At 35.6% G+C, this 15920-nt stretch overlaps 1 protein-coding gene across 5 annotated transcripts in view; it reads right to left on the bottom strand.

The window, feature by feature from the left end:
* The window catches only part of RAB6A (RAB6A, member RAS oncogene family), a 105649-nt gene that overhangs the window by 61314 nt on the left and 28415 nt on the right, over positions 1-15920 (bottom strand). For all 5 annotated transcript variants that reach the window (XM_063092780.1, XM_063092778.1, XM_063092781.1 and 2 more), the window contains exon 2: positions 6656-6714. In XM_063092780.1, coding sequence (XP_062948850.1) covers positions 6656-6714 — 59 coding nt within the window. The remainder of the gene's footprint in view (positions 1-6655; positions 6715-15920) is intronic.

Raw genomic sequence — 15920 nt, 5'->3', positions numbered from 1 at the left:
ATAAGCAGCAAGGTCTTCAGGGTAAGAGTCAGGGAAGAGTGGTAATAGTGGTAAAGGTCAGGTTTAAGGAATACAGAATAACCATGAAATAGTTACCCCAAAGGGTGCTTGGTAAAACTAATAACCTAGTTGACACTAGCAATGCTGCTGTAGTCACAAACAGATGAAGAGAAATGAAATGGCTGGGTTCAACAATAATATGAATTTTGCCAGGCAGATGTGATTGAACTGAAGAAAGGCTAGAAAGTTAAGGCTATTTCTAATGGAGCCTAAGCTAGAAAAGGAGAAAAGAAAGACACCAGACACAGGACCTGATATTTACAAATAACATGGGGGAGTTAATGGATTTGAGGTTTTTGTTGCAGGGAACCCTAAGCGTTTTCTAAATGTTAAGCCTTTCTCTTTTCCACTTGAGAAACTGTTTTAGAAACTATGCTCCACTGCAGACTCTGGCCCCTGCGATTTAGCCTGCTTGCTTCCTGGGCCTACCCTCTATGCGATAACAGCAGTCTCACACACCCCCAGGGGCAGAGGCAAATTAGGCTCCTAAAGTGACCAAGGGACTGTGTCCCACAATCAGCCAATCCAAATTAGCAGAACAGAATCCCTCATTTACATAAGAGGACCTGAATGGGAACCTGGGAGGAAAAAGGGCAGGAATTTAGGCTGCATAAGGAGGTCTTTTCCTTTGTTCTGGGAGACATTGGTTTAGGAGTTCTTGCTCCCCAGTGCTCTCCTTGCTTACAAGCAAAAAGAGGCGCTGTAACACTGAACAAAGAGCTACAACACTAAAATAAAGAGCTATAAAACTACAACACTGACACCGGTCTTGGATTCCTCTGTGCGTTCGCCCCACAAGAGTTTTGATTTGAACTGCTAAAGTAGAAACTATTATAGTGAGGGTACCTAAACTTAAAAACTGGAAGGATAGAAGACTGTGGTTTGAGCACAAAATATATGAGCCAATGATTTTTATAGAAGGTTAAGATCATAAAAATGGAAGTATAGGAGGCTAGCAGATCTTTGATGGGAATATTACAGTTGCCTAAAATGCTAACAGGTGAGAATGGAAAGGAATACTATTAAACAAGTACTGAAGTCTTCAAGGAAAGAAGTAAATAAAAACAATCAATGTTTTTCTAAATGGTAAATGACAATAAGCACAAAAGAATAGGATTTTTTTTCCAAAATGCAAGTAGTCACCTTGCATAGGGATTATGAATCTCACTTACACATGTGAAAATACAGACTCCGAAAAATTAAATAACTGGTCCAAAACCACCCAACTACTAAATGGTAGAACTAAGATGTAAATAAAGGTCCTTTCAAATCTCAGGCTCCTTATATGGCTTTTGCAGAAAGGAAATGCCCAAAATTTTCAGTTTTTCAAGAAGATTCAATTCAGAAAGCATACTCCTGAAATAAAGTAAATATTTCAAATGTGGGAAAATACATACTAAAAAAGGATTCAGGTTTTAAATTTATACTAAAAGCTTCCTGAAAAATAAAAATGGTTTGGTAAAATAATTGAGGCAGTGACAGTTAATAACTCTATGGAAAACTAACCATTCCTTTAATCTGATTAACATTTGATTACTAAGACAAAGCAATTGAAGTTTTTTACCAACTCATAAATACAGATGCAAAATGGATAAGTAGACTAAAGATGCCTTTTTAATTTTTTTTATTTTAACAAAAACATTTCAAAAAGTTAATGCAGAAAAAGATTTACAATGTGCTTAGGGCCTCCTAATAAACTAGTAAGATTACTAATTTATGCTTTTTAGTTTGTTTATGCTTTAATTTTTTTTGTTTTGTTTTGCAATTAAGCAGCTATGAGAGCAGACATCCTAGTCTTGTTTCTGATCTTAGAGAGAAAGCATCCAGCCTTTTATCATTACGTATGATATTATCTGTGCCATTTTCACAAACATGCTTTATCATGTTGAAGGAAGGTCTATTCCTGGTTTGTTGAGTGTTTTTATCACAAAAGGCTGTTGGATTTTTGCCAAATGCTTTTTATGCGTCTATTTAAATGATCGTGTGATTTTGTCCTTTATTTATATAGTGTATTACACTGATTGCTTTCTGTATGTTGAACCGACCTTGTAATCCTGGGATAAATCCCACTTGCTACATAGTGTATAATCCTTTTTATATGTTGGTGATTCAGTCTGGTAATATTTTGTTGAGGTTTTTTTTTTGACCAGTAAGGGGATCGCAACCCTCAGCACGGTGTCATCTGCACCACGCTCAGCCAGTGAGCGCACCGGCCATCCCTATATAGGATCCGAACCCACGGCCTCCGTGCTACCAGCGCTGCACTCTCTGGAGTGAGCCACCGGGCCGGCCCTTGTTGAGGTTTTTTTGTGTCTATATGCACAAGAGATATTGGTCTTTAGTTTTAATTCTGATGTCTTTGGTTTGAGAATTAGAGTAATAGTGACCTCACAGAATGAGTTGGGAAGTGTTCTCTTCTGCTTTTTTTTAAGAAGAGGTGATAAAGTATTGACGGTGTTCTTCACATTCATTCATTCATTCATTCATTTTTATCAATATACAATGTGGTTGATTTTTGTGTCCCTTTACCGAATCCTCCCTCCCCACTTCCCTCTCTCCCTTCCTGCCCATCAACATCTTATCTGTTAGCTTGTCTTAACAACTTCAAGGAATTGTGATTGTGTGTCTTCTTCCCACCCTCCCCCACCCTGTTTGTTTGTGTATTTATTTATTTATTTTTAGCTCCCACAAATAAGTGAGAACATGCATTTCTCTTTCTGTACCTGAATTATATCAATATAATTTTTTCTAATTCCATCCATGTTGCTGCGAATGGGAGTATTTCATTCCTTTTTATAGCAGAGTAGTATTCCACTGTGTAGATGTACCACATTTTCCGTATCCACTCATCTGATGATGGACATTTGGGCTGGTTCCAACTCTTGGCTATTGTAAAGAGTGCTGCAATGAACATTAGAGTACAGGTATCCCTCCGACATGATGATTTCCACTCCTCTGGGTATATTCCCAGCAGTGGAATAGCTGGGTCATATGGTAGATCTATCTGCAATTGTTTGAGGAACCTCCAAACCATTTTCCACAAAGGCTGCACCATTTTGCAGTCCCACTGACAGTGTAGGACAGTTCCTTTTTTTCCACAACCTCACCAGCATTTATCATTCAGTCTTTGGGATATTAGCTATCCTAACTGGGGTGAGATGGTATCTCAGTGTGGTTTTGATTTCCATTTCCCGAATGCTGAGTGACATTGAGCATTTTTCCATTCGTCTGTTGGCCATTTGTATATCTTCCTTTGAGAAATGCCAATTTAGCTTCTTTTTCCATTTTTTAATTGGGTTACTTGTTTTTTTGCTGTAAAGATGTTTCAGTTCCATGTATATTCTGGATATTAATCCTTTGGACAGATGTATATTTTGCAAATATTTCCTCCCACTCTGTTGGTTGTCTTTTAACTCTGTTAATTGTTTCTTTTGCTGTGCAGAAACTTTTTAGTTTGATATAATCCCATTTGTTTATTTTTCCTTTGGTTGTCCATGCTTTGGGGGTTGTGTTCATGAAGTCTGTGCCAAATCCTTCTTCCTGGAGTGTTTCCCCTGTGTTTTCTTTAAGGAGTTTTATTGTTTCAGGGTATACATTTAATTCTTTAATCCATTTTGAGTTGATATTAGTGTATGGTGAGAGGAATGGGTCTAGTTTCATTCTCCTGCATATGGATATCTAGTTTTCCCAGCACCATTTGCTGAAGAGGCAGTCTCTTCTCCAGTGTGTAGACTTGGTGCCTTTGTCAAAGATCAGATGGCTGTAGGTGTATGGGTTAATTTCTGGATTCTCTATTCTATTCCACTGATCCATGTGTCTGTTTTTATGCCAGTACCATGCTGTTTTGGTTACTATAGCTTTGTAGTACAGTTTAAAGTCAGGTAGTGTTATGCCTCCAGCTTTGTTTTTTTCCTCAGAATTGCTTTGGCTTTTCCCTTAAGAACAGGAACTAGACAAGGATGCCCACTCTCACCACTCCTATTCAACATAGTGTTGGAAGTACTAGCCAAAGCAATCAGAGAAGAGAAGGAAATAAAGGGCATCCAGATTGGAAAAGATGAAGTCAAACTGTCCCTGTTTGTGGATATGATCCTATATATCGAACAGCCTAAAGCTTCTACAAAAAAAACTCTTACAGTTGATAAATGATTTCAGCAAAGTGGCAGGATACAAAATCAACACACAAAAATGAGTAGTATTTCTATACTCCAATAGTGAATGCGCAGAAAAAGAAATCAAGAAAGCTAGCCCATTTACAATAGCCACCAAAAAAATAAAATAGTTAGGAATAAAGTTAACCAAGGATGTGAAAAATCTGTACAATGAGAGCTACAAACCACTGTTTAGAGAAATTAAAGAGGACACATGAAGATGGAAAGATACCCCATGCTCTTGGACTGGAAGAATTAACATTGTGAAAATGTCCATACTACCCAAAGTGATATTCAAATTCAATGCAATCCCCATCAAAATTCCAATGACATTTTTCTCTGAAATGGAAAAAACTATCCTAACATTTATATGGAATAACAAAAGACCACGAATGGTGTTCTTTAAATGTTTCATAGGATTGACCAGTGATACCATCTTGTCCTGGGATTTTCTTTGTGGGAAGCTTTTTATTTGCTAATTCTCTTTTTCTACTTAAGATATATTCAGATTTTCTATTTCTTGAGTTAATTTTAGTAGTTTGTGTCTTTCATGGAATCTGTCCATTTTATCTAGGTTATCTTTTTTGTTGTCATATAATTGTTCACAGCCTTCCCTTATAATCCTTTTTATTTCTGTGTGGTTGGTAGCAATGTCCCCTCTTTTGCTCCTGATTTTTGTATTTGAATCCTCTTTTTTTCTTGATCAGTCTAGCCTATAGTTTGACAATTTTGTTGATCTTTTAGAAATTCCACTTTTGGTTTCATTTATTATCTCCATTGTTTTTCTGTTCTCTCTTTCATACACTTCTGTTGTAACCTTTATTGGCTTCCGTATTTAAAAATAAGCACTTTTTTTATTTTCTGTATTTTTGATGCTTTTACATCAGAGGCTACTGTGGGTTGAATATGTCCCCCAAATGTTCATGTGTTGGAGACTTGATCTCCATTGTAACAGTGTTAAGAGGTTGGGAAATCCTATCACGGTAACTGAAAAGTGGGGCCTCTTGGGATGATTTGACTCTAAGGACCATACCCTTGCGAATGGATTAATCAATCCATAGTAGTTTAGTGGGTGATAACAGACATGGTTCTGATGGCTTTCAACAAAGAGCAGGTGAGGAGGTTAGCTCTCTCTTGCTCAGTTATTTGCCATGTGATACCCTGTGTTGCTGTGGAGAGTCACCATCAAGAAAAACGCCCTCATCAGATGTATTCCCTGGACTTTGGACTTCCCAGCCTCCTAACTGGAAGAAATAAGTTGTATATCTTTATAAATTACCCAGTTTCAGATTTTCTGTTATAAGCAACAGGAAATGGACTAATACAGGGGCCTTGCTAACACTGGAGGGACTCCCCTTCCCTCAGGTAACCTTTTCCCTGAAGATAGTAAAATGACCTGTGAGTATGCCTTTCACATGCCAACCAACCAATCCAGAGTAAATACCCCACCACATCACACTGGGAGCCATCATTACCCTGTCCTAACCAGCCCAGGGCCAGATACCAGACAACTAGGAACAGCCTCTCAACATAAGAGCCTCTAAAACTATTCAACCTAGCCAATCCTAAATTTGTTGACCATGTCTTACCTGTTCATTCCCACAGAAAACACAATAAAGGCTCTTGCTTACATTTCCCCAACCCCCTGCCTCCTAACTGACCCTGGTGCTTCCCCATGTGGCCCCTCCATAGCACGGCATGCCCTCTCCTCTTGAGATGTGTGAGTATAACAAACTATCTTTTCAATGGCAATCATCTCCTGATCTATTGGCCTTATTATACCTGAATAATAATAAAGCGTATTTTAAAAATAGCTTCTTCCTTCTGCTTGCTTTGGTTTAGTTTGCTTTTCTTTTTCCAGTTTCTTAAGGTAGAAGATTAAGTTATTAATTTAATGTCTTTCTTCTTTTCTATATAGCACCGCTTTACCTGTATCCCGTAAGTTTTGGTATGTGTGTTTTTTTATTCATCTCCAAGTACTTTCTAATTTCCCTTGTGATTTCATCTGACATTTATTATTTAGGAGTGTATTTTTAAATTTCTACATATTTGTAAATTTCTCAAATTTCCTTCTGTATATGATTTCTAATTTCATTACTCATTTATTCTTGACTTCGAGTGTAGATTGAATGTTATAGAATCCTAGACTGGGACAAAATATAAGAGAATATCCACCATCACTTCTAATTCCTTCCCAGACAGTATCAGAAATAATCTTTCAATAGACTTTGGAAAAGACGACAAAAAAAAAAAAAAAAAAAAAAAGATAAAGTTGAGGACTGTGGGCAAAATCATTTATACTTTGCACTTATACAGCAATTTACAGATTACAGATAGTGCTTCCATGTCCACAACTGCATGGAAATAAATGAAATTTTAAAAATATCTTAAATATTATTTTTAACACAAAATAGACAACTAATAGAATGGCAAAAACAAAATACCTGATAGGTGTTGTCAAAGCTGTCATACATGAATCTGGTGATCAAGGATGTCTTTCCAACTGAAATGAAAAGAAAAAAGATTTGCTCAGTGAGCACATTACATTGAGTTCTCAGGCAATTCTTCTACAGAGAACTGCAATTAAATTCAATGGGAAATATTTGCAATGGTTCTACTAATAATAATTAAAAACTACATAGCCCCAAGTTTGTTGACATGTCTTTCTTTAATAACAAAAAACAATCTTTCAAATTAAGAGCAGGGGTAAAGAGTATTTAATGTTTAGTTAAGAGCTGAGGAAACTGAAAAGACAGGATGAAGGAAAACAATCAATTATGTTGACATCCTTAATTCACAAAAGGCCAAGCTGATATTTCCTTGGGCTCTAACAAAAAGAGTTAATGGAGGCTCAGGGCCTTCATCTAGTGAATCAAAGTAAAATCCCTTGAAGTAGAAAGACAAAAGAGAGCAAGTCCTAATAGGGGTATGAGGGTTACAAGAACTAAAGTGTTGAAGAGTGAGAAAGAAGGGACATGAGAAGCTGTTTTGAAACTCATCTCAGGATCAGCTCTCTCCACTTCTGGCAAGGCAATTCTAAAGATCCACAATTCTACTTAGTATTGATATTTTTAAGTTAATCCATATGAAAGTACCTCTAGGCCAAAAACAGTGGAATACTGACAATTTCCTTACCAATGAGCACGTTCTTCAAGAGCACAAACCATATCTAATTATTTTTCTATTTCTCCAGTAGCTTGGCACAGACTCAATATGCACTGAATTAATGCAAGAAATTGTATCAATTAGTTTTTTTTTTTTTTTTTTTTAAAGATGACCGGTAAGGGGATCTTAACCCTTGACTTGGTGTGGTCAGCACCACGCTCACCCAGTGAGCGAACCGGCCATCCGTATATGGGATCCGAACCCGGGGCCTTGGTGTTAACAGCACTGCACTCTCCCGAGTGAGCCACGGGCCGGCCCGAAATTGTATCAATTAGAAAGAAACTAAAAATGAACATCCCTAATGCTCCTGAAAATGTAAATACTTTTGGAGAGGATAAAAACTGTACCTACTCATTTATATTTTAGTATGAACTTAAAGTTACTTCTGATTTCAACCCAATTTTTAGAGACCAGATCCTGGCCTTTACAGTTCTCTCCTTTCACATAAAAACCTGAGGAAAACACTGGGCCAAACACAGAAGTGTACCATAAAATCACCTACTCCCAAATGTCTTATTGGATAGAGCCTAAAATAGCAGGTTAAAGAGCTAATTTCCCTAGACACTAGTCAAAAGCAAACATGTTGGAAAAAAGTCTCCTTTACAGAGCAATGAGTTGACCTATACACGTCTTCACTAGTAAACAACACATACAGTTCTTATTTGGTTTTAAAAAATACCAATTTTTTACATAAAAAAACAAAATGGAGACTGTACAGAAAAGATCAAGAACAAAGTGAAAATAACTTACGTACTACTACCCACATATAACCAATGTTAAAACTTCAGCATATGTTTTTTCAAAATATTTTTACATATAAGAACATGTATTTAAAGGCAAAACTCTAGAACCATTCACAGTAAAGTCAGGAACAATATACATACTACTATTATTTATCATTAATCTCATTCTGTAAAAAGTAAATCTGCAAATATGAAGAGATAAAAAGCATTGTACATTTCATGGGGAGGAAAAAAATGTGGGAAAAGCAAAGGAGCATATAAAATATAAATGAAGAAATTCAAAATGTTTGTTAAAATAGTTTGTGATTCAAAGGGTTAATAATGCAACATTATGCATTTTGAATATGATTTTTCAATATGGAGTCCTTAAAAATTTATTATTGATCACCCCAAAACCTACTATACTAATGGTATGCAAACTGATACCTATACTATACTAATGGCATGCAAACTGATAATGATTTACTTAATGTTTGTTTTCTATGCTAGACTATATGCTCCATATTTGTCTTGTTTACTCCATATCATCAGAACTTAACACAATGCTTGGCACATTATACTAAGTGAAAAACAAATGTTCACTGAATTGACAACAAACACTTTTTCAGAAGGTAAAAAATATATATCTAGGAGTATTCAAAGTAAATACTCCAGCTATGACCACCAAGCCACAGCAAGAAGGGCCCCGGGTTCCCGAGCTGGGACGGTAGGGGGCAAGGGCTTTTGCCACACCCCCTGACATCTGCACCCAGCCTGGCAATGACCAAGCCACCACTGGAAGCCCCCAGTCTCCCCTGTGGGAATGAGGGGTGTGCCACAGGCCTCGATCCCGCCCCTCCTCCTTCCTCCTTCTTCCATCCCATTTCCTTCCCTTTCCCCTCTCCCCTTCCCTCCCACCTGCTCTGCAACATCTTAGAATGTAAGAAATAACATTAATAAAATAGTTTCTTTTAAAAAGTAAATCTTATTTTTAATTAAAGTGATTTTATTAAACATACTGCTATTATAATACACAATAAAATTAGTCATATACTTTATATTTTAAAAGATGACCAATGACAATGACTTCTGTTAAATACAAGGACTACACATTAAGTTTCTCTTTGCTTGTAAGGCTAAGGTTATGGGTTTGATCTCCATGTAGAATAATGGGAAAGAAAAACAAAACCTCTCATGTTTTTTTAAAGTGTCACTAGGTGTTTTTGACAACTCCACATGAGAGGAAATTTTATTTCCATTTTTCAAGAAAAGGAAACAAGCTCAGACAAGTTTAGTAAATTGCCCAAGGTTAATCAGTTAGTTCTCTGCAAAGATGTAATTACATTCCATTTTTAACCAAAGATCATGTTCTTCTCAGTATACTTTCTTTAAGTATATTGGATATATTTAACAAAATAACAAAAGGTTATATATATTTTTTAAAGCAGCACAGCCATAATGGCAGAAGAGCTACGTTACATTACCTACCCAGTCTGAACACAGACTATAAGAAAACAGAAAATGAAAGGGGAGTATATCTTTGAAGAGAAAATGGCAAAGGGTGATATTTGCAAGTCTGTAATTTTATGCCTAAAACACTACCTAGCCTCCGAAAGCAAAGGACAACAATCTTGAGTAGTCAGAGGACAAAGTTCAGGGCTTGCAGAACAGTTAGAAAGACTGGGGAAAGGGAAGGGAGGACATCACAAACAGGATGAATTATAAAATCTGCTTTTAAAATATGTTCAAATCCTTGGCTGATTTTCTAAACTATTTATGAGGACATGTTGGGGCGGTTTCAGGGTTCCCAGCAAAAAAGGAGCAGCTGGATGTTGAAAGAACTGGACAGAGTCTGTTGTCCTCCAAAAGGAAGTTTGGTGTTTGAATCTAGGCAAGTTAACCTCCTTCTCGAACAAAAGTAACTCTTTGGAAAGTCTCTGTATGTATTATTCATAATGTTCAATATCCAATCAAAAATTAGTAGATATGAGAAGAAACAAACAAACAAAAAAATATATATATTTTATACTCAAGGAAAAAAAGTAAAAACCAGGCTCCAAGATGACTCAGATGTTGTACTAAACAGACAGGATTTAAAGCTACCACAGATATGTTCTATGACTTAAAGGAAGATATATGCATAAGAAATGAGCAGAAGTGGGCTGGCCGGTTAGCGCAGTTGGTCAGAAAGTGGTGCTGATAACACCAAAGTCCACGGTTCAATCCCTGTACCAGCCAGCACCAAAAAAAAAAAAAAAAAAGGAAAGAAAGAAAGAAAAAGAAATGAACAGAAGGAAATCTCCACATATAGGAATAGAAATGAAGAAAACAAAAATGTAAAGGCTGGCCAGTTAGCTCAGCTGGTTAGAGCTCAGTGTTATAACACCACGGTCAAGGGTTTGGATCTCAGAACTGGTCAGCCCCACCCACCCCCCAACAAAATGTAAACTACCTAGTTACAATAACTGACAAAAAAAAAAATAACTGTTTAGACTTAGCAGACTGGAGATGGCAGAGCAAAGAATTAAGTGAAGTTAAAAACAGATCAAGTAGTCTAACATACGTATGAGGGTTCCTCAAAAAGTTCATGGAAAAACAGAATTTAATAGTAATATGAATCTTTCCATGAACTTTTTGAAGTACCCTTGTATAACTGAAGTTCCAGGAGGATAAGACAGAAGAAAATGAGGAAAAAACATTCATGGAAATAACAGCTAAGAACATTCCAAATACAGGAAAGAGAAGAATTTACAGATCCAAGAAATTCAATGAACTCCAAGCAAGATAAATATGAAGAAAATCACACCTTGGGAAACTGCTAAAACCCAAGGACAAAGGGAAAACCTTGGTAACAGCCAACAGAAAACACAAAATTCATGGGGAGGTGGATAAGGGAGGACACAGAGGGAGAGCGAATACAAATTTTCACTAGCTTCTCCACAGAGAAAACAAACAGAAGACAATGTAAAGACATTTTTTAACTGCTGAAATAAAAAAACTTTTTCAACCCCAAAATACTTTTTCCCATAAAATTACCTTTCAAAAATGAAGGTTAAATAACAATTGTTGCCGATAAACAAGTGAGAGAATTCCTTGCCAGATCTGTACTACAAAAAAGCTTAAAGGACTTTTTCAGGTTGAAGACAAATGAAATGACACCATATAGTAACTGTAAATGGTAAACACAGATTATATATTTTTTCAAGCTGCCCTCTCTGCCCAGAAGCAGGCAAGCAGCAGAGCAGGCCCAGGGGGCTTAGACAGGGAGAAAGGGCAACGGCCCCCTTGATCCAGAAGCAGGCAAGCAGCTGAGCATGCCCGGGGTCCTAAGCAGGAGCCAAGGGCAGCATCGCCTGCCTGGAAATAGGCAAGGGGCATGACAAAAACACCACTTCCATGCAGGTGATCCACCACAGCCATGGCTACCGCAAAAGCAGCTTGAAGCCACAGCTCCAGCCACAGCCACTGTGCAGGCAGCCCACCAGACATTCGAGTGCACTAACACAAGGAGTGTCACCAATAGAGACCGGAAAAAGATGATGTCTCTTCTCAAATCCCTCTCCAGAGCAATAGTAGAAGCAACTACTTTACTACCAGATGACCAGACATCAACATAGAGATACTGGAAATACAAAAATCCAAGAAAATATGACACCACCAAAAGAATACAGTAATTCTCAAATTACTCAAATTCTCAGACCTTATAGAGCAGGAAACCCTTGAAGTGACTGAAAAGGAATTCCAAGCATCAATCTTAAGGAAACTCACTGAGATACAGAAGACTCAGACAACATAATGAAACAAGAAAAAAAAATCCAGACTATGAAGGAGGAAATTTACAAAGAGATTAATACCTTGAAAGAAAAAAATCTGCTACATTTTTTATTTATTTGACTTATAATTGTTTAAAGGAAAAATTAAAGTAATGTATTATAGAGTTTGTAACATATATAGATGATTGTAACATACATGGATGTCATATATATATGACAAATACAACACAAAGGGCGGAAGAGATTTGCACAACTATATTACTGCAAGGTTTCTACAGTTTATGTGTCTATTACAGTATAGACTGTGAGAGATTAATGATGCATATTTTAAGCCCTACCAAACTACTAAAAAATATGCAAAAAGGAATAGCTAAGAAGTTAATAGAGAAATCAAAATGGATTATTAAAATAAGAAAAATCAACTAAGACAAATAAAAAACAAAGCAAAGTGGCAGACCAAAATCCAGTCATATCAATATGTAGAGTATATAAAAAGCAGATTTCAAAACTCCAATTAAAAGACAAAGATTGTCAGACTGGATATGAAAACAATATACAACTATTTACGGGCTCTAAGAATACACTTTAAATAAAAAGAAAGAAATTTAAAAGTAGAAGAATGTAAAAACCTCCCAACAAAGAAAACTCCACATCTACATGTTTTCACTACTGAATTCTAATCAAACATTTAAGGAATAGGAGCAGTCTTCAAAAAGTTCATGAAAAGATTAGTATTATCTTTCAATACCATCTTTCCACAAACTTTTTGAAGTAAAAAAGGTACCCTGTTACCCTGGTAACAGCAATCTTATGCAAACTCTTTCAGAAAAAAAGAAAGAACATTTTCTAACTCCTAACGTGGGACTAGCATAACCCTAGTATCAAAATCTGATAAAGACATTACAAAAAAGGAAAATTATGGACAAAATTATGGAAAATAATTATGGAAAAATATTTCACCAACACAGACTCAAAATTCCTTTACAAAATATTAGATCAAATCCACCTATATACATAAAAAAAGAAACCTCATAAGCAGGTGAGGGTTATCCTAGGAATAAAAGGTTAGTTTAACTATACAAAATAAATTAACACAATTCAGGATAAAGAAGAAAATCCAAATGATCACCTTATTTAGATACAGATACAGATGAAGTATTTGGCAAAATTCAACATCTAATTAAGATAAAAACTGTAAGCAAACCAGCAAACCAGAATAGAAGGAAATTTCATTAATCTGATCAGGGTCATCATGAAAAACCTACACCTAAAATCACATGTAGTGGTCAAACTCCAAATGTTTTCTTCCAACGAAGGGGAAAAAGGCAAGGATGATCTTATCACTTCTATTCGGCATGGTGGTCTTAGCCAGTGCAATGTTGATAAGAAAAAGAAATAAAAGGCCCAAAGAATGACCCTGTTGCCATTCTTATATGACATAAATGCTTATGGAGAAGAATCCTATTAAATAAACAAAAAATCTAACTGAAACTAGTAAGTCAGTCTAGCAAGGTCTCAGTACAGAAGGTCAATATACAAAAACCAATTACATTTCTAAATATGAGAAGCAAACAACTGGAAAATTAAAAAAACAAAACAAAACTCCATATAAAATAACATCAAAAGATATAAAATATTTACAAATAAACTTAACAAGATATGTAAGATCTCTACATGGAAAACAATGAAACACTCTTGTGACGGAAAATCAAGAAAGTCTGAATAAATGGATAGATATACCATATAAGTAGTTGAGAAGAATCAATATTAAGATGTCAAGTTTCTCCAAATTATGCATTCAACAAAATCCCAATCATCATCCCACCAGCCTTTTTAAAATAAAGACTGACAAACTGATTCTAAAGTTTATATGGAAATGCAAAGAATGTAGAATAGTTAAAACCAGTTTGAAAACAGTGAACAAATCTCAAAACCCTACAGTATCCAACCTCAAAACTGACCATAAAACTACAGGAATCCAGATAGTGTGGCACTGGATTAAAGACAAACTAATGGAACAGAATAAAGTCCAGAAACAGACAAAACTCTAGGTAGTTGACTAAACACCCCCACCTCTCTGAAACCAAAACTCTGTTTCCTCTACCCAATTCCACTCCAAAAGGGCCACAGAACAATTATCATTTTTTCTTCCATATTAGCAACTCAAGGATATTATAAGAAAATTAAGATTGATAAACAAAGAGTTGTAACTGAACAATTTTCCCAAAATGAAATTATGACATTTTATTCCCAAGCAAACATCTCCACAATAATGATATACTGTTGTGAATATCACAAGGAATTTCAAGTAATCTGAATTTTCATCCTAATCTTTAACATTTCCAAAATCAGTGAGGTACAGAACTAATTCTTTTCTGTCAACTTCTTCTGTTTAAGAAATATCTTTAATTTTACAACAGAGAAAAGTAGCACTGGGATGGGATTAATACTACACAGTTAATCCGAACAAGGGAAATTTTCTCACTGATAGGAAAAAAAAAAATTTCAGGAAAAATCTCAAGTTGCTTTATTTCTTTATTGCCTCAATTCTTTTAAAACACTCTGGAGAGGCTGGCTGGTTAGTGCAGTTGGTTAGAGCATGGTGTTACACCACCAAGGTCAAGGGTTCAGACCCCTGGACCAGCCAGCTGCATCATTTTTCTTTTAAATTTTAAAAATTAAAAAATGAAAATAAAAACACTCTTTTCACTGATGAAAGCCGCATGTAGAATTAAACATCATATTCTAATTGTGGATGTTTGCCTTTAAAACTGTAATAAGATCTAGGGCCTAAGATAAGTTTATTTTATGTAAATAATTAAAACAAACTTAGTAAGGTGCAGGTAAAATGTCTTTATAAAAAAAGGGATTAAAACGTTTTAATGAGCAGTGCCTATGAAGCAAGCAGAAATTATAAAAAAACTTTTCCCCCACTATATTATGCTATGTGAGATGATGCAAAAAGTTTTTATTAGTATATTCAGTGTTACAAATCATACTTATTCTTTATTCCCCTTGTCCAATCTTTCCCCGTCCCACTCACCCTCCCTCCTTCCCCCAAAAAATAGTTTTTGAGGACTATTTTTCATCTCACAGCCACTCCAGCCTTAAGAAGTTACGTTATATCCACATTTAAAGAACCCTTCTTTATGACGAGCAGATCAGTTCCAAAAACTCATAACCACAGTCTAATCATAAGACAAAACATCAGACAAATTCCAGTAGAGAAATATCCCACAAAATAGCTTACCAGTACTCCTCAAAATTGTCAACGTCAAAAACAAGAAGTCTGAAAAACTGTCACAACCAAAAGGAGCCTAAGGAGACACGATGACTAAATATATTAAGATATCAGATAGAAGCCTGGAGAAGTAAATGGAAATTAGGTAAAATGAAAGAAATCTGAATAAAGTATGGACTTTGCTTAATAATAATAATATGTTTAATTATTATTATTATTATATATTAATGTTTAATATACTGGTTCATTAATTATGAAAATACTGTATACTATATTAATGAAAGATGTTAGGAGCTGTCTGGTTAGCTCAGCTGGTTAGACTGCAGCCTTTTAACACCAAGGTCATGGGTTTGGATCCTCATACCGGCCAGCTGCCAAAAAGAAAAAGAAAGAAAGACGTAGGGGAAACTGGGTACATATTTATGAGAACTCTGCATGATCTCAATTTTTCTGTAAATCTAAAACTTTTCTAAAAAATAAAGTTATTTTAAAATTTTATATTCATATATTCAATATTAATATACCCTTCAAAAAAATCAAAACAGACAGGCAGATTATTGGTTTTCTGGGGCTAGAAGGCAAAGGGAGAACTCTTTCAGGGATGATGAAAATGTCATTCATCTTACAATAATGTTTCAATGTCAAAACTCACTGAATTGTACACTTTAAATAGATGCAGTTTATTGTATGTAAGTTATTCTTCAACCAAAGTGATATAAAAAAATCTGTAACAAAAAGGCCTCAATAAGACAAATAGCATAGATTTCATTTAAGTGAAGTTTCAAGACACCACTATTTAAAGTTCTAA

The sequence above is a fragment of the Cynocephalus volans genome, chromosome 4 (genome assembly GCF_027409185.1).
Source record: "Cynocephalus volans isolate mCynVol1 chromosome 4, mCynVol1.pri, whole genome shotgun sequence".
Taxonomy (NCBI): Eukaryota; Metazoa; Chordata; class Mammalia; order Dermoptera; family Cynocephalidae; genus Cynocephalus; species Cynocephalus volans.
The sequence above is the reverse complement of the archived record's forward strand: the minus strand, read 5'-3'. Positions and strand labels throughout refer to the sequence as shown.